General features: G+C 51.6%; 2 protein-coding genes across 2 annotated transcripts in view; one reads left to right on the forward strand and one right to left on the reverse strand.

The window, feature by feature from the left end:
• Nucleotides 1–257: 257 nt before the first annotated feature.
• On the forward strand, nt 258–6,851 carry COCSUDRAFT_12244 (hypothetical protein; the record flags this gene model as incomplete). The annotated part of the gene is made up of 13 exons (XM_005650774.1): nt 258–461; nt 777–937; nt 1,247–1,427; nt 1,812–1,950; nt 2,322–2,407; nt 2,921–3,115; nt 3,559–3,672; nt 3,904–4,019; nt 4,330–4,455; nt 4,661–4,730; nt 4,965–5,090; nt 5,926–6,069; nt 6,579–6,851. Coding segments are annotated over 13 exons (1,935 nt in total), but the record flags the coding sequence as incomplete, so codon positions are not given.
• A 5,136-nt stretch (nt 6,852–11,987) lies between these two features.
• The window catches only part of COCSUDRAFT_12377 (gamma heavy chain subunit of outer-arm dynein), a gene marked incomplete at both ends in the record, with an annotated part of 65,075 nt that continues 51,699 nt past the window's right edge, over nt 11,988–25,363 (reverse strand). Inside the window, 19 exons of the mRNA XM_005650775.1 lie at nt 11,988–12,146; nt 12,805–13,071; nt 13,735–13,943; nt 14,587–14,752; nt 14,977–15,090; nt 15,637–15,720; nt 16,098–16,193; nt 16,754–16,915; nt 17,603–17,767; nt 18,517–18,693; nt 19,327–19,505; nt 20,162–20,312; nt 20,600–20,684; nt 21,648–21,757; nt 22,127–22,204; nt 22,802–22,990; nt 24,224–24,379; nt 24,668–24,733; nt 25,195–25,353. Coding sequence (XP_005650832.1) covers nt 11,988–12,146; nt 12,805–13,071; nt 13,735–13,943; nt 14,587–14,752; nt 14,977–15,090; nt 15,637–15,720; nt 16,098–16,193; nt 16,754–16,915; nt 17,603–17,767; nt 18,517–18,693; nt 19,327–19,505; nt 20,162–20,312; nt 20,600–20,684; nt 21,648–21,757; nt 22,127–22,204; nt 22,802–22,990; nt 24,224–24,379; nt 24,668–24,733; nt 25,195–25,353 — 2,772 coding nt within the window. The remainder of the gene's footprint in view (nt 12,147–12,804; nt 13,072–13,734; nt 13,944–14,586; nt 14,753–14,976; nt 15,091–15,636; nt 15,721–16,097; nt 16,194–16,753; nt 16,916–17,602; nt 17,768–18,516; nt 18,694–19,326; nt 19,506–20,161; nt 20,313–20,599; nt 20,685–21,647; nt 21,758–22,126; nt 22,205–22,801; nt 22,991–24,223; nt 24,380–24,667; nt 24,734–25,194; nt 25,354–25,363) is intronic.

The following is a 25,363-nucleotide window of genomic DNA, read 5'->3' on the forward strand; positions in this document are numbered from 1 at the left end:
CTGGGAAGCAGCGGGATCTGCAGAGGTGCTGCCCGCGTTCTCCCACAGCACAATCATGGAGACTGCTCATGATCATGCCATCAGCATGGCACCTCACTCTCACTCCTAATCACATGGCGGCGTCTTCAAATTAAAAAACCAGCTGGGGCATGAAGACCTGCCTGATTGGAGTTTCATGTGCATTCATGTGCCTTCTCTTCACGCATTTGAACTGATAGCAGTGATCAGATGACTTGAGAGTCAGCTGCATTTGCAGGTACATGCAGAAGGTGGCGGTGATCAACAGCTTGGAGGAGGACATGAAGGCGTTGCCTGATGAGGCGCTGGCAGCCAAGACCAGCGAGTTCCGTGGGCGGCTGCAGAAGGGAGAGAGCCTGGACGACATACTGCCGGAGGCGTTCGCTGTCGTGCGCGAAGCCTCGCGCCGAGTTCTGAACATGCGCCACTATGACGTCCAGCTGGTAAGCATGAGGCTTGCATCTTTTATGACAGCAGAACTCAGCCTTCGTACTTATTTATTCGATGAGCACTGCAAGATTGATGAAATGGCTGGAGCTTTGTCTGCTTGTTGTTGTGTAGGAGATTTCGCCGTTGTCACCAAATCTGCATGATGTCTGGTGGTAGCTGCAATTTTTACTTCAAGAACGTCAGGTAGTCGTAGTGTTGACTCCCAGCTCAAAGTACTGCATGCAAGGAAGGTTTGCCTTAGTGCATGCTTGCATGTTGCTTTTATTGCAAACAAGCAAGGACTTTGATCACATCTGTGTGCTATGCAGATTGGCGGGATGGTGCTGCATGTGGGAGCGGTAGCAGAGATGCAGACCGGTGAAGGGAAGACACTGGTGGCCACCCTGCCGGCTTATCTAAACGCTCTGGAGGGAAAGGGCGTCCACGTTGTCACTGTGAATGACTACCTGGCCAAGCGGGACTGTGAGTGGTGGGGTCCCCCCTCGTGTAGCTCTTCGTGTAGCTGTCCATGCCGCCTCCCCCCGACATGCCATGCAATGGGAGCCTTTTTCACATGCACCTGGTCTTGAGATGACATAGCGTACGCCTCTCGCGGAGGGAGGTCCTTCCTCCAGAGCCATGCAGCTTCCAGAAGGCCGCGAACGACCATGCATCACCTCCGGCCAGTCACCCAGTCTTATCCAGTATATTTTTGAACACGGTAAAACGTGGTGTTCAACCAGTGTGCTCCTATCTGGTGATGGGGGCATTGAATACCGGCATGCATGTGCTGATGCAGGATGGGGAAGCTGTACCAGTTTCTGGGCGTCTCAGTGGCAGTAATACAGGAGGGCTTTAGCCAGAAGCGCAAGCGTGCGGCCTTCAATGCAGACATCACATACCTCACGGCCAACTCGCTCGGCTTCACCTTCCTGCAGGACACCAGCACTGTGGACCGCAAGGATGACCTGGTGCGCCTCGTCCCGTACTCTGCTTTGCTTGAGAGGGAAGGGAAACCTATAATTCCAGCATCTCAGCAATGTGTGGACTGAATTCGACACCATGCAGCCCGATTTGTGCATAAACCCGGCTGCTTTGCATGAGAAGGCCGAAAATCGGTCATCCTCCCAGTACAGCATGGGTTGCAACATCACAGCACTGTATGAGATTGGGCTTTCACACAATGCAGCCGAATGGATGCAAAAAATGGACTGGTTTCCACGTTGCAAGTGCTGCTGCAAATGATCCGAGCCTCATAAATACTTTGCTGCATGGGCACAGGCTCATGAGCAAGCATGGGTGATGCCTTTTCCACATGACAGTCCTTCATAATGAAGCTCTAAGTCATGATTTTGTTCAATCAGGCCATCACGCGTCCCTTCAACTATGCAATTGTGGACGAGGCCGACTCGCTGCTGATTGATGACTGCCGCAACCCGCTCATCATCTCTGATGAGCCAGACACCGGCGCCACCGAACGATTCCTACTCGCCCACAAGGTGAGTCAATTACTACACTGCTGCTTCCTTGTCAGCAATTCCCGCAGTGACCCGTTGAAGCGGTATGCGCCTGAAGTTTCAATGTATTTGTAATCTGTGACATCAGCAGTTGGTGCTACTTCCCATGATGTCATACGGCTGAGAATGTCAGCCTTGGTCTTGCGCGATATACACCTTGGTATTAGGGGCCCTCACTTTATTGATAAGTGGAGACCTAGTAAATTTGTCTGTCCTGTACCGCAAAGGGCCATATGTTTGTCTTATATGCTACCGCAGAAAGGAGACTAAATGTGGTGTGCATCTTTGGTTGTCAGGTGATCAACTCCAAGGTGCAAGGCGGCAAGCCCTTCCTGTGGGAGCAAGAGATGGAGCCAGAGACAGAGCGGGTATTGAGGCTGGGTCATTATGTCATTGACCGGAAGCTGCACCGCATCTCACTCACCCGGGATGGCATGCTGCGCGTCCTTGCCCTCCTGGGTGCGCCTCTGCTTTACATCGCTTGTGCATCTTTCTCTCCGCTTCCCTACTTCAGTTCTGGGGATGTAGCTGTCTTTATCACCTTGTCCTCATATGGTATTCATTTTGACCGGTCCAAGTGCAAGACTTCGGAAGCCAGCATGGATTGGAAGCTGCATGGTTTTCTGAAGAATCATTGTTATACTTTCTATTGAAAGCAGTAGGCAAGGCAGCTTTCATTAAGTTTTTCATGTCTCAAGTCTACACGTTCCTTCTGATAAATTCTTTGTCTGGTTTCTATGAGTAGAGAACGCGTGCCCATTGGTACAGTTGTGTAACAAATCATGGCTGTGGACCTCCTGTCTTGATTGGCTGCTATCATGCATTTCCTGACGTCGATCTGGGAGAGGATCCCCCAAGGATCCTCTAAAAAAATAACCATGATGCTCTGTCCCGACTCTGATTTCACTCCTGCTGCAGTTGAGATGGGAGAGGACTTCCCCGAGGCCCAGCGAGAGGGCCGGCCGCCCAACATCAACGACCTGTGGGAGGCGGCCGTGCCGATGGGGCCGTACATAATCACGGCGCTGCGCGCGCGCGAGCTGCACCGACGCGATGTGAACTACATCGTGCGCGAGGGCGAGGTGAAGATTGTCAACACCAGCACCGGACGCATCATGCCCACCAGCCGCTGGACTGATGATCTGCACCAGGTTTTTTTCTACCTCTGATTGACACCGTGTAGAGAGATTCGAGCTTGTTTGCAATTTCATTTTGGAGAGGTATTTGTGCCTTCCTTCGATTGTCGTTGTGCGCCGAGATGTGTGCTCTGCCTCAATTGTGAGAGAAGCGTTCTGGAGATTCTCAAGCAAGTGTTCCTGTTTCTTTGAGCACATCCTGCGTTTGTGCAGTTGATGTTTCAGTGCACATGAAATTTTTCTGGGTCGGGCCTACCCTGCACTTGTAGGAGCTGTTATACCGTCTCGGGACAAGATCAAGCAATGCCAAAGCTCATTTGCACGTGGGGTTTGTCCTGGGATTGTGTAGCAGCTCCCCCAAATATACAGCCCCATGACCGAAAAATTCAACTTGAATGCAATGTGGGCGCACTGACTGTATATGCATGTCTCATTGGTAGACCTGTACTATGTTGCAGGCGATTGAGGCGCAGGAGTATCCGGAGGTGGAGATCAAGGGCAGGACCAAGGTGTCTTCCAGCATCACCTTCCAGACCCTCTTCAAATACTACTCCAAGCTCTCCGGCATGACGGTGACTCGCACTGCTCTACTCCTTACACCTTCACTTCTCAGTTGCTCAAGTTGCCTCACTTCATGCATTCTGTTGTGCAGTTTAGGGAGGTGCTCTCCTGAGGTGCCATTGTCAGACATGCATGGCTTTAGGCATGCGACACTGCATTGCGTGAGCATAACTGATGGAATTAGGAATGTTTAGGGTATATGGTTTGGGTTTTACTGATATTTTGCCCGTGTCAATTTTCAGGGCACAGCAATAACAGAGGAGGAGGAGTTTCATGAGGTGTACGGACTGTCGGTGACTGCCGTGCCAACACACAAGCCGCGCCGGCGCATTGACCACGAGCCTCGAGTCTTCCTCACGTGAGCACAAACATCTTGAACATTATTTTGGAATGACGTTATTTGAAGTATTCCAGAGCCGGTGTTGCAGTGCTGCATTTCCACTTCCTGCAGGGACACGGCCCCTGGCCACACTGGCGGCTTTGTGTTTGTTTGCTTGTGAGCATGTCTTCCACTTTCAAGCATGGCCAAGCATGCACTGTGTCTTTTTTGCAAGACAGGGGACATGATTGCAAGAGAGGACACTTGATGAGCAGGCATTGTGGCGGCATCATGTGGCACTCAGTTGAAGTAAAGCTGTATCGTGTCTGAGGAGGCTTTGTTGGATCAGGGAGAATCACATGTTGCGCACGCTGCGGCTGCTGCTGACTAAGGCGCGTAGCCAGCTGCGGCCGGTGCTGATCGGTACTGCCTCCGTGGCCGACTCGGAATACGCTGCCGCCAACCTGCGTGCATGGTGACACCAATCTGATGTAGTAATTTCCCTTGGAATATTGATGCATGTGACATAATCAGGCATTCGGTGTCCCAATCTTGGTTGCTTTACCTTCGTCTGCCAAGCACTCAGAGCAGGCCACAAAATAGAGAGTATTGCTGCGTTTGTTGTGCGTGCATGTGCTGGGATTTAGGTATTGGAAGTTGATGTGTTGTATATTGCGCAGGGGCATCCAGCACCAGATGCTGAATGCACGGCCGCAGTACATCCGCAGGGAGGCCAAGATCATCGCACAGGTGACTGCTCACCACAAGGTTCCACTGCACAACCGAGTCAGTGCTTCCACAATGCATGCAAATGTGGGTGTCCTTCCTTTAACGTGTGTGTGCTTGGAAGCCATCAAAGCCTCAAGCGCTGCTGTCCACAAGAAGCACCACGCTGGCCTTCCAAGGACCTGACTGTGGGCCGATTGAATGCTCTCTGTGTGGGGTGTACACCTTTAATATATCTGTGTTTACTCTGCTGGGCAGGCGGGCGTGCCAGGCTTGATTACGATTGCCACAAACATGGCAGGTCGGGGGACGGACATCATTCTGGGGGGCAACCCAAAGGGCCTTGCACAGCTGGCGCTGGAAAACACCGTCCTCCCAGCCATGGTCCCAGGTGGGCCTACCCTTTTTATTCTTCCTTTCGCAGGCATGTTGAACAAGTCGTGCTGTAATCGGAACGTGCTTGTACCTCTTTAGGCAACGGACCCTGAGCAGTTGTCAGGAGTGGTGGGACGGCTAGTGCAGGAGGGCAGTCCTGATCTCATCTCTCAAATTTCAGACATCTAACGCTATGCTGACAGTACCTCCGTGCCATCGGCCTGGGGATCATCAGACAAATCCCCTGTGCTTGCTTATTTTTAGGGTTTAGGGTTGAGCTCCTGTGTTTTCTGCCCCACCATCTATCTCCCTTGCTTGTCTCCACGGCCACTTCCATGCTTTACGGGGGCAAACTTGCCCCCATTATTGACAATTTGTCTTTATTTGAACCAAATTAGAATAAGCAAAATCTGCACGTTTTGCAGAGGAAGAGTGGGAGGTGGAGCGCCACGAGATGCCCTTCATCTTTGACAACTTCCAATCGGTGGCGGAGCGGCAGGGCAAGCTGCCGCTCGAGCTGGCCGGTGCTCTGGAGCGTGTCAAGGTATCTTCCAAACTTATTTAGTATTGTCCATTCTCAGGGCCCCAGAACTCTCTTATTCTCTCTTGTTCTCTCTTGTTGTGTCTTTTCTCAACCCCATTTAAGACCAAGTCCTGCAACCGGCGTGTCTCCTCTGACAAGTGCAAGGAAGCCCGTTACCTTATTACTGTGTGCTGTACATGGCCAGAGAAATCAATGATTGTTTGAATTTGAATTTGAATGCAGGCAGTGGTGGCCACGGTCTACGACGGCTCAAAGATCCCCTGCGCCAAAGCCGACAAACTGGTAGAAGAGGCGCTGGAGGCAGCAGAAGGACTGCACCAACAGCTCGTCTCATCACTCCCCCTGGCGCAGAAATCCTGGCCGAAGTTCGCGCAGTTATTTCCCCGGCTGAAAGCTGTGGTGGACGCCAAACTTGGCGCGCATGACACCAGCGAAGGGCCAGATGTTTGCGGGGAGATGACGCGCGCGCTCGCGTACCTGTGGCTCTACTTTGACGAGGAGTGCGCCTACCGCGCCCAGCAGGTGAGATTCTTTGTAATCTTTACATCTTTAGTTAACATTTAGGTTACAGTTTGGCAGCCTTCATTCGTTTGCCATACATCACAGAAAGAGGATAGGGGATGGATGTCATGAAATTGGCACATGATCTGGAGGCATGCATGCATCCCGTGCATACAGAAGAAATCCGCTGGATTGAAGTCAGCTGTGAGGTCCATGATCACATATGTATTTTGCAATTACTGATCCCCGGCAGCACTGACACAGAGGACCTTCGCCACAGTTTTTGGGGTCTTGCTTGAATCTGGCATGTTCAAGAGGGAGTGGGAATTTTACAAGGCTTCATTTCACCTGCAGATGCACTTTGCCTCTGACAGGTAAACCGAATTACATATGTATCTGACGTAGAGGAATAGTAATAGTAAACACTGACCATGCCTCGGCGTGTGCTGCAGGTGAAGGATGCGGGTGGGCTGCTGGTGCTGGTGCTGAGCATGCAGGAGAGCGAGCGAGTGGCCAAGCAGCTGCGCGGCCGAGCCGGCCGCCAGGGCGACCCGGGCGAGACATTCACCCTTGTAGATCTCAACGACCCCCTTGTGGAAGCTGCCGGGCTCACCTCCGGCATGGAGGCCGCGCGGCCCTTCCTTCAGAGTGCGCGCCGTTATTCTTGCCTTCCAGAATTGAGTTCTTTGACCCAAGATGCAGTGGAGCGCACTTCCGGCATGTAGACCATGCGCCCTTCCAGCAGAGTGCAGGTTTCTTGGAACGCCATGTCTTCCGCAACACAGCTGTTTTGGATTGGGTGTCTTAAGTAGCCCTGCGTTCTCTATGGTGCACCACGTTTTGAAGAGACTAGAGAGCTCTGGCACCTTGCTGAATTCTTATCAATGCGGAATCCACTTTGGAAACAGCAGCCATGGTCCAGCGCGAAGGCAAGGTAGCTGCATTTTGGGGCTGCCTTGTAGTGAGAATGGCACATGGGCGTCCCCCCATGGCTCACGACTCATGTTTCCGCTGACGCCTTACGGCTGGAGGGGACCTATTGGGAGGTTGCTGCAACGCACTGAGCCCTGAGGGGGCTGGAATGAGCATGTAATATTACTGATGTAGCAATACACATGTGTCACGCAGAGGTGGATCAGGGTGCGGGCTTTCTGCCGGACCCGGCAGGCCACATGTACATAAGCGTGGTGCACGGCGCTCTGAGCGAAGGCAAGCGCGCCGGCCGATTGGCGTTGCTGCAGAGCGATGCAGTGCTCGAGGTGTTCCGGCGCCACAAGACGGAGCTTCGCGCGCAGCTTCTTGCCGGCTCCGGGCCGCAGCGCACGCGCATCCTCCGCGGGGCGTTCCTGGTGCGCTCCTGTCTTGGCTCCCTGGGACGGTGTCTGTTTTGGCTGCTGCCTGCTTTGGCTTCCAGGAGCAATAAGTGTAGTGTCCCATCCTGCGTGCTAAAGTGCAGGAGGGAGGTGCAGGATAGCATGTGCATACATGACACCTGCAGACATCTCACACCCGACTGGACTCCCAGTGTTCTGTGCTCTGTTTACCGCCCGCCTTTCTTTGTGTGCATTGTGTTGCACCCATTAGCCATTTAGCCTGCGGTTTGATATGAACAATGGCTCTAGTGTTGTCAATAAAGAGGGCAACGTAATAGTTATCGTGACTCTTTGCTTCTGTCCGTCTGCAGGATGCGGCAGAGTGGCTGGTGAAGGCAAATGTCGATCCCAGGCACCCCCCCGGCGATGCTTCGTGGGACTTGGAGAAGCTTGTGCACCAAGTCAGGTCAGCTATTGCCTTTTCATGCACTTTTTAGCAGGACAGTGCTTTCCGCTCTGTAGGGCTGAAGCCTGGGGCGCTTTTCTGGCTGACATACTGTAGCAAGCTCAGAGCCGCAAGCATACTCGCATAGCTTTACGCAAGCATACTCGCATAGCTTTAGCTCACAGAGAGAACATATTGCGAAGATCCTGCTGTTGCATGTCAGCATTGTATGCGTTCCTGCCGTATGCTCTTTCATAGGCATGCATGCCGGTGTCCCTTTGTGCATGCGTAGGCATTTCGTGGCATAAGTTATGAATGCAATGCAGTGTGAGACTGGGGTTCTTTTAAAAATGTAGGTACATGGTAAATCCCATGTCGGTGGCAAAAATTAAGCTGGAGATGCCTCGCACGCCCCAAGCCGCCAGGGTCTGGAAGGAGGTCACAAAGATGAGCGAATTTCCCATCCAGATTGTAAGCTCGCAGCCTCCTGTCTGTATCATCAGCATGCAGAAGATACATTCACCTTGTTCTCTTTATAATACTGAGATGATAATCAGCTCTTTTATATGCCCAAATTTGACCCTTTCCTGACAGCTGCAAACGCCGCAGTTTGAAGTGCATGCAGTCCGATCATGTGCTAGCATCTGCCCACGGGTTGGCAGAGAATGATGGCGTGATGGTGTTTTTTAAATGTGGTATACTATGTATAGGTAGGGGAACGCACAAAAGTCTCCAGCATCTGACGTGGCCGCTTTAATTATGCACAGGGCGATGCTGAGGGCGTGCTGGGCCCTCTGGACGACGAGGAAACTGCGCGGAAGCTGCGGCGGGCGCTGGCTTCCCGGAAGCCGGCAGCTGCGCTGCATGAAGCTGTCCCTCTGGACGCGCCTGCATCTCTGCTGGTTTGCTTGCTTCGCACTAGTGGATGCTTTCTCTGTTGGATTGATTGACGGGTATAGCTAGCCGCCAGTACACTGTACTCTACCTTTGCAGCACGGATGCTTGCTGCGGGTGTGTGCGATGCTTGTGATGTTTGTGACTCCTGCTGCCCAGGCGAATATTGAAATTAAGTTTTCTTCTTTGGTTTTGCAGGAGCAGCTGCGTCTGCAGCTACCCTTGCAGCGGGAGCGGGCAATCCTGGAGGGCTCAGGTTTCCAAGGCCGGTGCGTCTAATCCCCTTTTCCTTGTATATCCCCAAGCATACGTCCTCCAGGCAATCTTGCACGATGCAGCAATATCAGCGTTTGCCTGCGGATTCTGACATGCATGCTGCATATTCTTCCAATGCTCTGCCTCGCAAAGACCTTGGGAACAGCAGGCTCCAACTCAAACCTTCTATTTCGCTAGATTCAAAAAAAAAGGAAGGATTTGACAAGAATATCGCTTGTGCCGATCAGGTGGGCGAGGGCAGCAGAGGCGTTGTCAGAGCACATCGGCCAGGCGCTGGTGGCAGGCTACGAGCTGCGCAAGCGCGCCAAGATAGGCGACGCATTCGGCGAGTACCTGGCCTTCTGGAAGCACGCGCAGGGGAGCGGAGGCGCGCTGCCTGCTGACCTGGCAGAGCCCGGCAGCATCGCTGAGAATCTGGAGGCCTTCGAGCGGGTCTACATGGTCAGGGTGAGTAGAATATCTCAAGGGAATCCAAACATTGACACCCCTCCATTGTGGTTTTTCTGGGTTTTATTGAAGACTGTCAAACATCCACTTTGGGCCTTCATGTGAAAAGAAGGTGCATCCTGCAGTGATGTCATCTTGTTCAGGCTGGCAGCATGTTCTCGACAGCAAGGATGCTCTGTGACCTGCGCTGTAATTCTTGTTTGTGCCTCTTAGATTCCTGTCTCTGAAGCACGAGTTGGGAGAGGCAGCGCAGGTCGCAGAGCATGGTCCTGCGGATCACGCACACCCCAAACCCACGCCGCAAGCCTCGAAAGTTTTAATTTTATTACCTTGAAACTTTCCAGAACGGTATTCTTGGGCTGGTGTTGCAAGGATCATTGCCCGTCTTTGAACTCCTAGAGATACAGGGTCCAGCAGCATGTGTTTCAGATATTTTGGACTGGCATATTTAGTGGCCCCGGCTGGCCGCGGCTGGCGGGGGGCAATATAAATACTGAGCGCCGTGCCCACGGTCGATTGGGTCTTGCTTGGATCTGGCGAGTCCAACAAGGGGTAGGAATACGGAAGCCTTCAACTGCAGCTTGTCTGCAAGACGCACCTTGCCTCTTGGCACAAAAAGCGTGTAATAATTTAATAATAATAATAATAATATTAAGTGGTTTGTTCTGCTGGCAGGTGCTCGACACGATGTGGTCTGAGTTTTTGGAGGACATGAAGAGCACCGATACGGCGGTGCACTTGCGCTCATTCTCCCACCTCAACCCCCTGGACGAGTACCGCCTGGAAGGCAGTGCGTCCCTCCTCTGCCAGCATTGCAATTCCTCTCAGCTGGGCAACAACCTATGCCCTGGACGATCAGAAAGTGCCTGACTTTTTGGTTGGCGTGTAGAGGGGATGTTGTACTTCTGGTTTTTGCGCAGGTGTCAGCATTGCAAGCAGTGAGATCCCAGCAAGTGTCAAAACTGTCCAATGCTCGCGTGATTGACCAGGATTGGACACTTTTTGGCTGTTGCTGGGGTCCTTCTGGTCAAATTTAAGGCCATTCATCACTGTTGATCCTGCTGGGATGCCTTCCTCATTTGCTCTGCAACAATACTGCCCCTTTAACACAACTACCAATATATCAGCAATTTTTTAGCATTGCTGTAAGTGTGCTTCACTCCGATGGTTTTGTTGCTCCCGCTGCGCAGGCGACCTATTTCTGAAGAGCCTCAAGCGGCTGCGCCAGCAGTGGGCCTGCGACATAATGCGCGGCCCGGTGCTGCCAGTCGACGTGGACGTCATCCTCGACCAGGAAAACTCCAAGAACCGCCCCAACCTGGATCTGGAGATTGGTCCTCCCCTCTACGATCTCAATGAGGGCATGGACAAGCCAGCAGCTGCGCATGCAGACAGCAGTGTGGGGGAGTCAAAACAGGCAAAGGATGAGTCAGCGGCGGGGCGCTCGGAGTCTGCCCAGGAGGATCGCCTCCGGCTTGAGCTGGAGATGGATCCTCACATCACGGATCTCAGCGAAGCCATGGATGAGCGCGCAGCTGAGCACCAAGCTAGCAATTTGGCGCAGCCAGAACAGGCAGAGGATGAGTCATCGGCGGCTGCTGGTGACTCAGCGGCAAGTAGTTCCAGCAGAGCGGTGAGGGCAGGAGGTGCTGGGGTTGCATATGCCAGGGAGGGTGTGGGGCTTGCCGCGGGGGTGAATGGTGCGCGTGTAGAAAGCGCCAATGGGGTTGCAGAGGGAAGGGGTAGAGCTGGGCATAATGTCAGCAATGGCAGCAAGGAGCAGGGGGTGGAGAATGCAGGCACGGCAGGGCAGCACAGCCAGGCAGCAGAGGATCAGTCAGTGCGCTCATAACTGGCTCTGTGTCATCTGTGTCATAGCTGGATATGGCGCTGCGTGATGGCCTCTGTGCGCTGCATGCGGCCTTGAGTGATGGATAGCAGGAGTTTGTTTTAGCTGTCTGTTTCATGGTGTATGATGCCAGCTGAGGACCAAATGTAGGGGGGCAATGTTGACAGAGAACTCGGTTGATGCTAAAATATATTACATCATAAGCTGGAACACCCGAACTTATACAGAACTTGCAGAAGACATGAATATAAGGGTGACAGACAATGCATGAGGTGCCTGTAGGAGTGGAAATATCTCGGAGAACTTTTAGGCTTTGGATGAATTGTATCCCAAATGTAGCATACTCAGAAATCCGATCGTAACTGAAACTCTTGCACACAATAAAAACTGCGACTGCGCATCTCTGCGTGTCCATTCAAGTACAATTGTCAGCACCACAGCATGCCCCCATGCATGCCACTTTATCAACGAATATTGACTGCAAACTCTGCAAACACTGCAGAAGGTGCCAAGATAGGCCAAGTTGGAAGACATCATAGAAACGCTGCTGCGACACACCTAAGCCTAATCTGGCATGGATAGGCATGTAATAATTATTATAATTGACTGCAAACACCCGCCCAAATATTTGCCCTTTTCAATCGACGGAGCACAGCAGCGCGACTCCGCGCAGGATCCATTTGGAGGAGGGCTCATCCGTGCGCAGAGGGAAGCTGGTTATGTAATTGAGCCCCGTGCGTTTCTTGACCCGGTACACCGGCGCCTCAAACACACCGCTCTTCTTCTTGTCCTTTGCCTGCATTCAACCACACGAAATGTGCATCAGGCAAAGGCTTCGCAAGGTTTGGTATAATGCTGTTACAACAAGCAGCACTGCTGAGGCCAGCAGCTCCACTGCTTGCTGCTTCTTTTGCCTCTAGCTTTGGCACTTGTTACTTTCCATTTTGAATTTGTACCTCAAAGAGATCCCCCGAGAGACGTGGGGACCAGCCTCATCTGAAAATCAAATCTCTTGGACCGCTCTGAGATACTCATCAGGGAAAATCCCCCGCCATCCTCGACTTGTAGGCCTACAGATGTGCCAAAAATAGGCATGGAATATAGGCATGCCAAAACAACAGCATTTGCAAACGCTCAGGACCTGGACTCTAGTACTTCCTACTAGTGAACCCTTAGGATGCACCCCGTGCATATCCTAAATCCACCCACCGATGCACTGGCACCTTCTTGGTCTGTCCCCAGCTCGCACTGAGAATGCTCCATCTTGAACCCATATGTCAGGCTAATGTCTGCAATCTGACTTGCAAACCATATACCTGAGACACTCATCAGGGAAATACCCGTTGCCCACATCGCCATATATGCAAAAAAGTAGGGAAACTGGGTTGTCTCTATGCATAAAATCTTGCTTCAACCTTAGCAATTCCCTTTCCCACCACAGAAGATGTGCGCACCTGCACTCCGGTGACGTACAGAACTGGTAGCGGGTTGAAGAGTTTCTTCGGCTCCGCATCGATGAGCCAATTTTCTTTCGCGCTCCAAGCGCAGCCATCCAGGTAGAGGCCGTACACAAAGACTCCCTCCGCGGGGGCCTCCTTGATGGCGTCGGCGTCTAGTCTGGCGGGGTGAGTCACCTCGCTAGTCAGCACGACGTCATCCAGCGCCCACTTGTCGCCCGTGTGGCGCCGGTTCACCTCCTGCTTCACCGCCGTCAGGAATCCCTGCGCGCATGCATCACGCGTCCTGATCAGGCTCTTTTTGCATGCATGCATGAAAATTTAGCCGTGAACAAAACCAGTACTACATGCTGCTAACTAGATACGCTAGAAATGAGCCCCTGGGCCTTGCACACGATTCTGCTGTTACCCAAACGTTGGCTCATACATATAAAAAGAACGTCCCAGTGCAGCAGTCAAAAATTGCGGTGAGGTCATTGCTTCAATGGACCACCTCAAAAGGGGCGGATTGCTTGTCGCCAAGAATGACACCGATGCCCACTGACTACGGCAGTGGGTATGGCCTGCAGACTTGTTGCGCTTGTCCCAAAGTGAGATAAGAACACGTACTGGCTGTGCTGGCTGGCAGGGGATGCCATGGCAACATATTCTATCATATAAGCATGTGCATCTGTCAGGGTCTGAGACACATGAACCCCCTCCCACACTCCCTGAGCGAGACAGGCACACTGACTTCATACGCCTAAATCTCACCCCTCTTTTGTGCGGCCCCCGTCGAAGCAGAAAAAAACGGGGGCGCCAAGTCCTTCCACGATCACGCAATCCTGCAGCTTCAAATCCTGACAAGCAACCAGGGGTACTATATATACCTGACTTGATTATCAGCACCCTTTCAAGCAATGTCCTGGGGGTCATTATAAAGCATACCTGGGGGTTGAAGAAGCCGGTGAGCCAGTAGGCCTTGGGCCGGCCGGAGTTGAGCCAACGCGACAGCTGGTCGTGGCGCGCGAGCAATCCTGCAAACCAGCTGCCGAGGGTGGAAGCTTCCCAGCTTTTGGCAAGCCAGTCTCGGGGTATTCGCGCGTTGTAAAGAGCCTCGAGGGACTCTGTAAGCTGCGCGCTCAGCGCTATGGTGCCTGCGGTGTCACATCGCATTGCATGACAAATGTAGCGTGTGCTGTGAAGACGGGCATGCTTGAAGGGCAACGTAATAAGAGCATGCTTGGCATGATACCAACAAGGCTTTGTGCCCAACGATATGGGCCCTCCGAGCAGATTCTGGTCCATGCCTTCGGGATTGCAACCTGCCTGCTTGGAGAACCACATCAATTCCCTACCCTTGCAGGCCATGCATTGTGGCATTGGCAAGAAGTGTGAGTTCTACGGCACTTTACTAGAGGGCTGCCGTTTTGGGTCGAACTGCCTCAGATATTGCGGCCTGCCCCCACCCAAGGACAGAAACTTCCCGAGTAAACAGCAAATCAACACATGTGCACCGCTGCCGTCTGGCTGACTTCCCAAGCAATTCTGCCAGTGGTTGGGGATGTAGTGTTTCCTGTCCTGCCCCTGTAAGATATGGTTTCTGGAAAACTCCACAATATTAATGAGGCTCCTTTCAGGGCATCTTCATCATCATCACCAGGGCAGGGCATTAAAGATGCCCTGGAAGGAGCCTCTTTGTCTGTACCAAACGGGCAGGGGCAGAAGGAATACCTCGTGTTTCAATCCAAATATAAACCCAACGACTATTTTGGCATGTGCCGGCACATGCGCGCGCACCTGCCACTGCGAGGCGCAGATTGCGCAGCGTGGCGGTGGTCAGGCCGATGACGGTGTTGATGCGGTCGATCTCCTGCCGCAGGTGCACCGTCAGCGGCTGAGACGGCCCTCCCGGCAGCCGCCGCAGCTTCTCCCGAACCTCCTCCCGCTCAAACTGCGCCGGTGCCTGCGCGTGTGCCACTCTCTCTTCTGTGTGCGCTTGTCAGCTTTACGATCAGGCAGCCGCTGGCCTATATTTTATTGCTAATGATCACCTTGAATCGTGTTTGGATCTGGCTAGTCCGTGCAGGGGTAAAATTGTGGCAGCCTATACTTGCAGCGTGTCTGCAGGTCTTACCTTACCTCTCGGCAAGACAAGCGCGTGATAATACAGAAAGAAACAATGCGCACCTTGGAGAGCAGGTCTTCGCAGAGGCGGTCGATGGCGTCTTCGCGGCTGCTGCCGCCCGCGGCCGACCCGCCCTGCGGCCGCGTCTCTAACACCAGTTGCACCGCCGCTTGCACCTGCAACAGCCACAGTTTGCTTTCCCCCCCTATTTCTTGGGGTTTAGGGGTACATAGGAATATATGTTTTAGGGTTTACGCCGCCTCAATGCCTCTTAAAGTTGGCAGCTTCTTAAAACGGCAGCCACACAGGGATATTTGGCTCTTCTGATGCCGCTGGAGCTCAAGTAATTGTGTGGCATTTGGTATGACCCCTTTTGGCCACACGGCTCTGATAGCGCTCAATTGTTTGGGCTTCAGCGACCCAGACAAACCAAAACGTCTGTGCATTGGCCCTGGATGGAGATCAACTGTCCTAATTTTTGAGACGTTGAGCAACCCTAGATTATGGGACAGGATTCCAAGTCTCGGGGATATACTTGCTGAGCACAGAGGAAGCCAGCAAGCACCTGCATGCTGCGGTTGATGGCTTGAGCTCAAAATCATCAACAAAAGTATGTCGTTGCAGATGAGCAAAGCGGAAGCCACGAACCGCAGCATGGGTATCATTTGGAAATGCAAGGGGTGAAAGGGGTTGGCTCAAAAAGGGTTGCTGAGGGGTCAAACCTGGAGGGTTCGGAAGGTGAGGTCTGCGTTGGGGTGCAGCCCAAACAGCTCCGGGTTGTCTTGGCTGGGAACCTCCTCAATTGCCTGCGCGTTCAAAATTGGCCATTTGTCAACAAGCATGCTTTCGAACACAAAACTGTATAAATAGCGTTGGCACAAGCTCTTATGATAAGAGCTGGACAGCACATCATTTGGCAGTCAGACAGCATTCTGCCTTGTCGACTGGTCTCTGACTATCAAATTGCGCTGAGCCCTAATCCCAGACTATTGATATCGTAGCTCTGAGCATCAGAGGCATCGTCTATATTCAGGGTTTAGCCTATATGACCCTATATATAAGCCTAAACCCTTAATAAACCATAAACCCTAACTCTTGCAAGCTCCTGGTGTTGGGCAGCCGGGTTCTTGAGCATGTATTTGAGCTGCATGCGGTGGTCATGTGGTCAGAGGATGAGTCGCACCTTCCGGTATATCTCAATCTCCGTCCCTTGGGGGACGGTGTATGAGACCCCCTCCTTGATGTCCTTGTGTAGCACGTAGTTTGGCAGCAGCGCACCCTGTGCAACCACCTCAAGCAGCTGAGACAAGCAACACGCTAAATTGGAGAGGCGTGTTTCACGAAGGTTAGGGAGAATGCTGCAATCGCCACAAACGCGACCTGTTATTGCAGGACCCGCCCGTCACAAACGTGCAGGTCCTGCCTGAGTAGGATGCGCATGTGGAGTTTGCCATGAATGTCCTAACCAAAACTGACTTGAACTTCACAATGATACGATTTGGTGCTATGTAGACACCGTGCAGATGACACCTTGCCTCTGGCAGGATAGCGATTTATTATTGTTACTATTATTACAAGCTTTTCCTGCCTAAGGCAAGATGCGTCTGCAGACAAGCTGCATGTAAAGGCTGCCAAATTCCTACCCCTTGTTGGAATTGCCAGATCCAAGCAAGACCCAATCAACCGTGGGCACGGTGCTCAGTATTTGTACCGCCCCCCGCCAGCCGGTTTATAATTATTGACAATATGATTGTACAGAATTTAGATACTGTGCTTCATGTGACGAGTGCATGCACCTAGTCCCAAACTTTTTTGTATACAACTGGCAAAGGAGGGAACGCCGCGCGCCTGCTGGAAGTATTTCTCGGCGTAGGTGTCCATGAGGAGCTTGTCGAATTCGTCGGTGATGCGGCCGCCGTACTGGATGGCCGACACCATGTATCGCACCGTCTCCCAAGTGGGTGCGCTCGCGCGCTTCGCCTCCATCTCCAACAGGTGATTCTGCGCGCGACACTCGCGTTAATTTTCAGGCTTGAATTCAGGCTTGACTTCAACAATTTCAAAAAATTGAAAATTAAAAACTTGGAAAATGAAAATGAAAGAAATTTGAAGGTTGAATTTTCGGTTTTTTGAAATTTGAAAGTCGAAGTATCCAGAGGAAGCCATACTGGGTATGCAGGAATAGCCAGGTTGCTTGCCAACGAGCTGGATATCTGAGGAGTGGCTTCACGCTTTGTTGCGCCATCAGGTGTGGCAGAGGAGAGAGCATGCATCTTGAGTAAGGTCGACGCAGATTGCATTGAAGAGCTCACGCATGGCTGATCCCGACAAGCAATTTGCACGACATACAAACAGCATTTTGCACAACACCCCATTGTGGAGTCTTTGTGCGTTGTCTGTCGCCATTGTCTTGCAAGATCAGCTCTGTGTTGAAGCTCTTCGATGCATGCTGTGTGCCTTTATTGGATCTATAGCTTGAGGAGCAGAGGAGGTGCTTGCCATTTGTGTGCTTACCATTCAATGCAACCTGAACTTTTTTGAGAGCCAGCATCCTTCTGGCAGCCAGTTACTGTACAATGAAACGCACAATGACATGACAAAAACCTTCCACAGCCCTTTTTTTTATTCTTCAGGGTTTATTTTCAAGGGATTTATGTGTAGGTCTAGCATTGGTGTGAAGATCAGCACCTGCAGGAATTGGACGCATGCGGAGAGGTCGGACTGGTTGAACTCGTAAGGCACATTCCATCCGATGGGGCCGAATTTGCGTCGCTCCTGGACCACGCTGTGCAGGAACGTCATCACAAAGAGCAGCTGCCTCCACTCGTGTCTGTTGACCGCATCCAAAATGTCCTGCGTGGCAGAGCAAGAATTTCACGCTTTAGTATATATCAATCAACAAAATATGTTAGTACTTTCTCAGTAATTGTAAAAAAAATTGACTCTTTGCAAGCGGCTGGAAAGTTAGTAAGACAGTCATAACGCTCTTGTCATGGGTCTGTGGGACTGCAGTATCAGCAATGCATGTCAAGCATTCTGGGCCCCCAAGCAATTTAAGTACGGAGCACCCGTCTTGTCCTGAGCGGAAGGGTCATGGCCTGGCATCGGCGATCAGATGACAAATTCTGCTGCAATTCTTCCGCTGGACCGTAGGGTTTCATTTTCTATTCCAGTATCACCCAAACCCCTGAATATATAACCCTTGATATACTGGTATCAACAGGGCACAGCCTCCACGCTTGTACAAGAGCTTGCATACTGTCATCTCACCATTTCCTTCAGCCCAATCAAAGTACAGGACGGAGCCCACAATTTCAGTGTGCACTTGCACAGATGCCGTGAACGGCTAATACTCAGTAATGCTGTCAGAGATCTGAATGTGTCACAGGCATGACAACACGCCAGCACAGCATGTTTAGCAGTGCTTCACAAGGGAGCTTCCTAGTCAAGCTGTGCATGTCCAATCGCAAGGTTCCTCACCCCATGCAGAGATACCAGTGCACCCCGACCAGGCTTCATCCAAAGCACTGAAGAAATCTGACATCCCCTTGTCACAAAATGCGAAGGAAATTCACTCAATCAAAAAATCACAAAAATCACACCTGATTGACCCACTGGTAGGAGGCGCGCAGGCCGGCTTGGATGCCGACGGGGGCCTCATTAGTAAGCTTGATGCCCATCTGGAGCAGGCCGATAGGGAACGCCGCGTGAGGCTCCGCAGTGATCCACAGCCTGAAGTTCTCGTGGACTCCCTCCGTCTTCGAAAGCACGCCCTCCAGCTGCTCGCACAAATCACCCATTACTCTTGGCTTCCTAAATTTGCACATACGGAGGCTCTGCAGGCTGCATTGCCAGAGGCGTGTTTTAATAGGGTTTAGGGTTCCGAAACCCTAGAACCCCTTGAAAATAATGAGAAGGTTCTATGCTGCGTGCCTGCTGCAGATTTGGCAGGCTTAATGGTGACTGAAGACAACATCCTGTCCGCTCTTACCAATGGTATCATCGTTTGTATTGTCCTGACTTATGATAGGATTGCATGATTGTGGTCGGAATAGGCACCCCCCACTGTCATTCACATGCTCTGTGACTGGATAGTGTCTGCAGCCACCACGCACTTCAATTCAAGCCCCTTCCTGACCGGCATGCCACGGTACTGTCTGCTGCAAGTTGGTGAACCGCTGGTGTGAGCTTCCTGATGCAATGCTCCTCAGCAGGTTTTCTTGGGAGGAGCAATGCAGGTGGGGTCACAGTACCGCAACCATAACGTGCTGCTTCTTCTTTTGCCGGGCATTCAGACGCCTTCTCATACGTCCACATTACTTCTGACTCAAGACTGATACACCATACTCTAATTCTCGAGAAGATTAAGGCTGGCGTGATGCTGGTGCATGATGACTCAGCTGGTGACTAACCTCTGACAGGTAGGCGAGCCCCAGGTGCGCGTTCTGCAGCAGAAGCCACTGGCCATCGGCGCGGGCGGCGGTCAAGAGGTTGTGTGCGATTATTTCCTGCCCCTGCCCCATTGATACTCCCATGGTCCGGATCTTCTTGCGCTTCGCCAGGTCTTCTATCAGCTTCGTGGGGTCCGCGCCTGCGCAACAAATTTTCTATTCACTCTCTGGAGTAAGTTGAATTTCTCGCCAAAGAGCCAGGATGGAGTCCCGATGGCTGATCACTTTGCAAAAACGGGTTGGAATGTAGACCTTGACTTATTCTGCAGAGCTGACAATGATTGAGTGGCTCCACAGACAAAGCCAGGAGAGCCTTCAACCATCCCTGCTCTGTAAAACTCTCACTAGATTGCCCCATCACTTAAGAGTCCATCGCTGATGCCACAGGGTCTAGAGATTCACATTTCTGCCTCATACGCTACCTTACATCCATGTCACAAGGAAGTGTTCACGTTTATCATGCTCTTGAATTGCCACAGTGAGATGCTTGTCTGCTGTTGAGATATCCGAGCGTTGGCAATCCAGCCGTCACATACCACGAACAGCACACAAGCCAGTCACTGGCAGTCCTTATGAAACCTCCCGAAACGGGGCAAAATTTGTTTGGCGGCTCTTGTGCACTTCACTCCTAGGGTACATGCATTTCCTTTCCTCGCCAACCTCACAGATATCCCAGATCTGTTTTGTCAACAAATACTGCTTCTATCTGCAGCTTGGCCACATCTCAATAACCTTAATAACCCAGGCTGTACCTTAGCTTAGATAAGAGCTCAAATAGTAAAAATAGATTGCTGACCTGGCGAGAGCAGGCAGATGAGGGGCACGCGTGGCGATGACTCAGCCCATGCCCGCTCCATGTTCAGCGGCACGCTGTCCACGAAACGCTGACCCAGCGCATCAGCGATGACATCAGCAGCCGCCACCAAAGTGCGATCCTCCCTCCACGCCTGAAATCAACCAAGCGTGCATTTTTGGTTAGCAGCTCGAAACTCGGCATGGAAAAGTTTTCAAGGAAATTCAACAAATACTAGCAAAGGAAGGGGTGATATGTCTCAATGCACAAAGTTGGAGGCAGAAATCAGGACTTGCAGCTCTGCTTGCCCACATGAGACTGCCATGTCTGCCGGTTTAGTTTTGCCAAAGATGTTTCGATCAGCTTTACCAAAGCGGCCCGGCACACATGGCAGCTCAAACTCTCAATCCAAGAAAACAGGTTGCAGCTTTAAAGGCCCACCCGCACGATGCACATGCGCTCGAATTTGGAAAGCCGATCTCCGTACTCCGGTACGGGCGCCCTCTCCGGCGCTTCAGCATCGTACCTGGCATCAACACATTTCTCAGCACCTTCTCTTCGCCCACAACAGGCTTTCAGGAACGCGCCTTTCTTCAAACAGCGCCTTTCCACTTAGTGCTGTGGGCACTGGGGAATCCAGATTGTTGCTACCCATGCGCAGACTGCTGGACATGCTATAGACTGCAACAGCATGTCCGCAGAAGTGCATGAGTTGCAGATTTTCTGACGTCCAGGGTGCGCACAACACTAGGATCTCTGACCCACATCTTATTATAATAATTACGGGTTCAAGCGGCATAAAAATGGCCCCTTGCTGGCGGGTGGCGATTCAAAACTTTAGCGCCGTGCCCACAATGACTGGGTCTTCCTCAATTCAGCAGGTCTGTCCTGTGAAAGAGGGGTTGTCTCAGCTTTTACCGGCAACTTTTTAGCACACACACACCTTGCCTCCAGTAGGATTACCGCGTACTAATCGTACGGATAACACATAACATTGTTCAATTCAGCATGGCACACATCCGTGAACACATGGGCAGTTTGGAAGCCGTGTCTGTAGATGACATGGGAATCCATCTGCATGTCATCTATCGACCACAGCTATTCAGCTGCCTTGCTTCCAGGATATGCACCATGCTGGATTCTCAGGCCCATGCCTTATCTCAATATGATCGCAATATCTTGGAGCAGTGAAGGTCTATTTATATGACACTGCCATTAATTTTTCATGCCTGTTGACTTGTAAGTTGTGCCAGAGGGGCTTTATATGTGTGTTACTTTGTTGCCCCGGCTGGCTGGCCCCGGCTGGCCGGGGGTTGGTACAAATATACTGAGCAGCATGCCCACGGTTGATCGGCCCTTGCTTGGATCTGGCAAGGGGTAGGATTGTGGCAGCCTTTAAATACAGCTTGTCTGCCTAACGCATCTTGCCTGCTGGCTGGAAAAGCGTGTAATAATAATAATAATAATATTTATTCTAAATACAACGCACCATCGGCGCCACTGCCCCTCGGCGCGAGTGACTGCCTCGACAATGTCTCGGAACGCGCCCATGTCTCCAAGCGCCACAACGCCCAGCCACACCGCATCCGGAATCCACTCCTGCGCCAGCCAAAAAAAACACTCTGCGTTCTCGTTAGGATGTTTGGGGTTATAATCTAGGGTTCCCAAAACCCAAAACCTGAATACAAGCCGATGACTAGATGACACCACAGCCAACACCTTGCATCTGAGTTTTGAGGTGTCACGGACATTCCAAGACTCAGAAGATCCAGGCAAATGCGGTGGTATCATCCCCACTCCTACTCACTGAGAATGCGTGAGGACAGTCAGAGGGTTTAGCTGTGATATTAAATGCATCTGCAGGTTGTCTGCGGACGCATCTGGCCTCTTGGCAGGACAAGCGCGCAATACGGTATCATTTTATAAAAGGAATATAGAATTATGCATCGGCTGAGGCAGAATGTGCACCTTGGGCTTCTTCTTGACGCTGTTGATATTGAGCGCGCCGCCGCCCTTCAGGAAGATGTCCACCTCCTCCGGCTTTATCTGCATGCATGCATGCACACGCTCAGGACACTTGCATGCATGCAAACCTGCTTTTGAAGCTGTTGTTCATGCTTGATGGTCCGAGGAAAGTGGCGATCACGGTGGCGCATGACTCTTTTCTACAAACCGTGCAGCATCCTGGTACAGACTGGGCATTACTTGTTACGCGGAAGGCAGTCATGCGAAACCAATGCTATCTGCCTTGCATGCATGCATGCGTGCACATATTGGAAAAGCAAGGGCTGTAAGCAGGGTTTTCTTCAGTGGCTTCATGAAGCCAATGTGGTCATGAACACATACACCAGACACTTTTGTGGCGCATAAACTGACTGAGGCTGTCCCATTCTGAGCCACCCATTGGCTTCAGAAAACCAACTCACTACATCAGGAAGCCGCAAATCAAGAGATACGCCCGAAGACCCTGACTGCAGGAGAGACTTTCTGAAACTTCAGCCAACTTTAGCCAGATATCAACAACAAACGTGACTTGACTTTCCCTGATCTTTAATCTGGCATATTTGTTGGCTTCCAGTGCGAATTCTGATGTAAGCCATGGTCGTAAGGAAAGGGGAAGATGATGTCGAGAAGATGACTAACCTTGCCCGCGGAGGTCAACACAGAGATGGCGAGCAGCAGGGCAAAGATGATCTTGTGGCGCTCGAATAGGCCGCGCTGAATGTAGAGGTAAATCTCATAGGTGAGATGGTCTATGATGTTGTGGATTCGCTTGGAGGAGATGGCTGAGCGCTCGGCTGTGTCTATGGCCACCTCGTACAGCTGATTGAACTGCGCAGAACAGGAAACGTTTTAGCAAACTCTCACCAGAGGAGTGTGTACGTTTCAGTATGTTCCAGAATACATGGCACAGAGGAGTGTGTACATTTCAGTATGTTTCAGAATACATGGCACAACCGCCGTTCTTTCTGGTTTAAAGAAGCAATGCAAGGCTTGAGGCCTCCACATCAAGGGCACATATGGTATGCATGACAGGGATCTGCATGGCAAACAAAATTACATAAGCATTCTTTGTGTAGGTGCTCGAGTAAAGCAGCCACTTGAATCCTGCAGGAAACCCACAGGAGTCGATCTTGACGTAGGAGGTGCCAACAACACTCAATTCAGCATGCACAGCTCTGGTGGGAAGGCTTGAGAGCCACTTCAGACCTATTCCACTCTCTTTCTCACTGCTGTCTAGAAAGACACAGCCCAGCTGAACCCCACTGCAAGGTCTCCCGCAAGATCAGAGCATGAGGAGGGGCTTGCTAAAAGCACGCACCTCGCCTTGCTCAGCTCTTGTGGGGAAGCTTGGCAGCTACTTCATAACCTGTCAGACCCCTATCCCCACCACAGCTCAAACAGAAATAGCGCATTCAAACCTCGCTGCAAGATCTCCCACAAGATCACACCACTCGCAGGTGGTTGCCGCAGGGAGTCACCCTCCCGAGCTGGACCTCTTGTGAGAAATCTCGAAGGCAACACCCACCCATCTCCTCTCTTGCTTATTCACCTCAGGGTGTACAGACCCTTGAACCCTGGTATTATAAACCCTCAGAAGGAACAAGCTGCGGCCGCGTGTACAATCGACTCAGTGGAATCTCTGTCTTGTATGTCGTAATCCCAAGTGATCTTCATGACCCGGGCTCGCTTTCTGTTAGGTTTTGATGAAATTGAGCGTTGCTGCGACGTTGTCGCTACATCATTCTTGTCGGAGTTCCATGGGAAATATTATTATTATTATTATCATTACACGCTTTTCCTGCCAGAAGCAAGGTGCGTCTGCAGACAAGCTGCTGTAAAGGCTGCCAAATTCCTACCCCTTGATGGAGGCGCCAGATCCAAGCAAGACCCAATCAACCGCGGGCATGGCGCTCAGTATTTATATCGCCCCTCGCCAGCCGGGGAATGTGATAGTGATATTCAGGGGTGCCAAGTGATCGCAAAGGCAAATCGACCAGGGGATCGATTGGCCAATAAAGAACACTGTAAAAACTGACTGAAGCACACTAATGTCGATCGCACCTGCGCGAGCGAGGTCTGATACATGCAGTTGACGGTGGAGAATTGCGCGATCAGAAAATAAATGATCTGCGCGCGGTGCGCCACCGGCCGGTACTCTTCGCAAGCCTCGCCGATGCGGCGGCGCGCTTCGGACGCGCCTGCCAGCTTGGCGTTTACCTGCAATCAGGGCTAATCATTAGTAATACTAACCCTAGACTCAAACCCTAAAGGGTGCCCCTTACAGAGATGCAGTATATGGGAGAGATCACACATGTAGGGCAGGCTATGTTAATTCCCAGGATTACGTGCAGACGGGGTTGTTGAGTGTATGGATGTCAGGCTGAGCAATCGCACTGAGATATAGAGGTAAGCATTGATGAAGAGTTCAAGCGACGGGAAGCAATGTGATAGAAAGATAGTGACTAGAATAGACTAAATGACTAGATAGTGAAGATGGTGACTGACCTGCGCGGCCGTGGCTTTGGTGACGGCCAGCACGCCGATGAGCTCGGTGTCGTCCAGGAGGTTGCCCTGTTGCAGCAGCAGTATAAAAATGTCTCAAATTATGTAAAGTTTATTATTATTATTGTTGCACGCTGTTCCTGCCAAGAGGCAATGTGCGTCCTGCAGACGAGCTGCAATTGTAAAGACGCGAAAATGTAAAGAATGCGGTAGGATATAGGGCTATGTCTGCACGCCAGATCAGGCAACCCCTTCTTCCGTGCCGTTCGAGGCATCCCTTTCAGCGCTCAGTCAAGGACGTATGCTACTGATTTGACTATCATCATTATGGCAGGCAAACCGCCGCTGTGTTCTGCAAACAATTGTACATTAAACCTCTATTTTCCAGCTCCGTCAGTGAGGCTTGAGATCTCATCGTGCAGAGCAAGTATTACAAGCGACCCTGTCAAGAGCGGGTGGCCCAATCTATATTTTAGGGTTGCCCTGAACCCTAAACCCCTAAAAAACATAAGCTGCAGCAAGCCAGAAACATTTGAGATTTGCAGAAGACATCTGGCAGGGCAGAGGTAGCGTGCCTGCGAGTTGGACAGCCTGAAGAGGAGGTCGTCCTCGAGCTGCTTGATGCGTCGCCGGTAGCTCTGCACCTCCTCCATCAGCGCCAGCCGCTGCTCCTCAAGCTCCTGCTTCTCCTGCAAGCAA

This window comes from Coccomyxa subellipsoidea, assembly GCF_000258705.1.
Source record: "Coccomyxa subellipsoidea C-169, whole genome shotgun sequence".
Lineage (NCBI taxonomy): Eukaryota > Viridiplantae > Chlorophyta > Trebouxiophyceae > Coccomyxaceae > Coccomyxa > Coccomyxa subellipsoidea.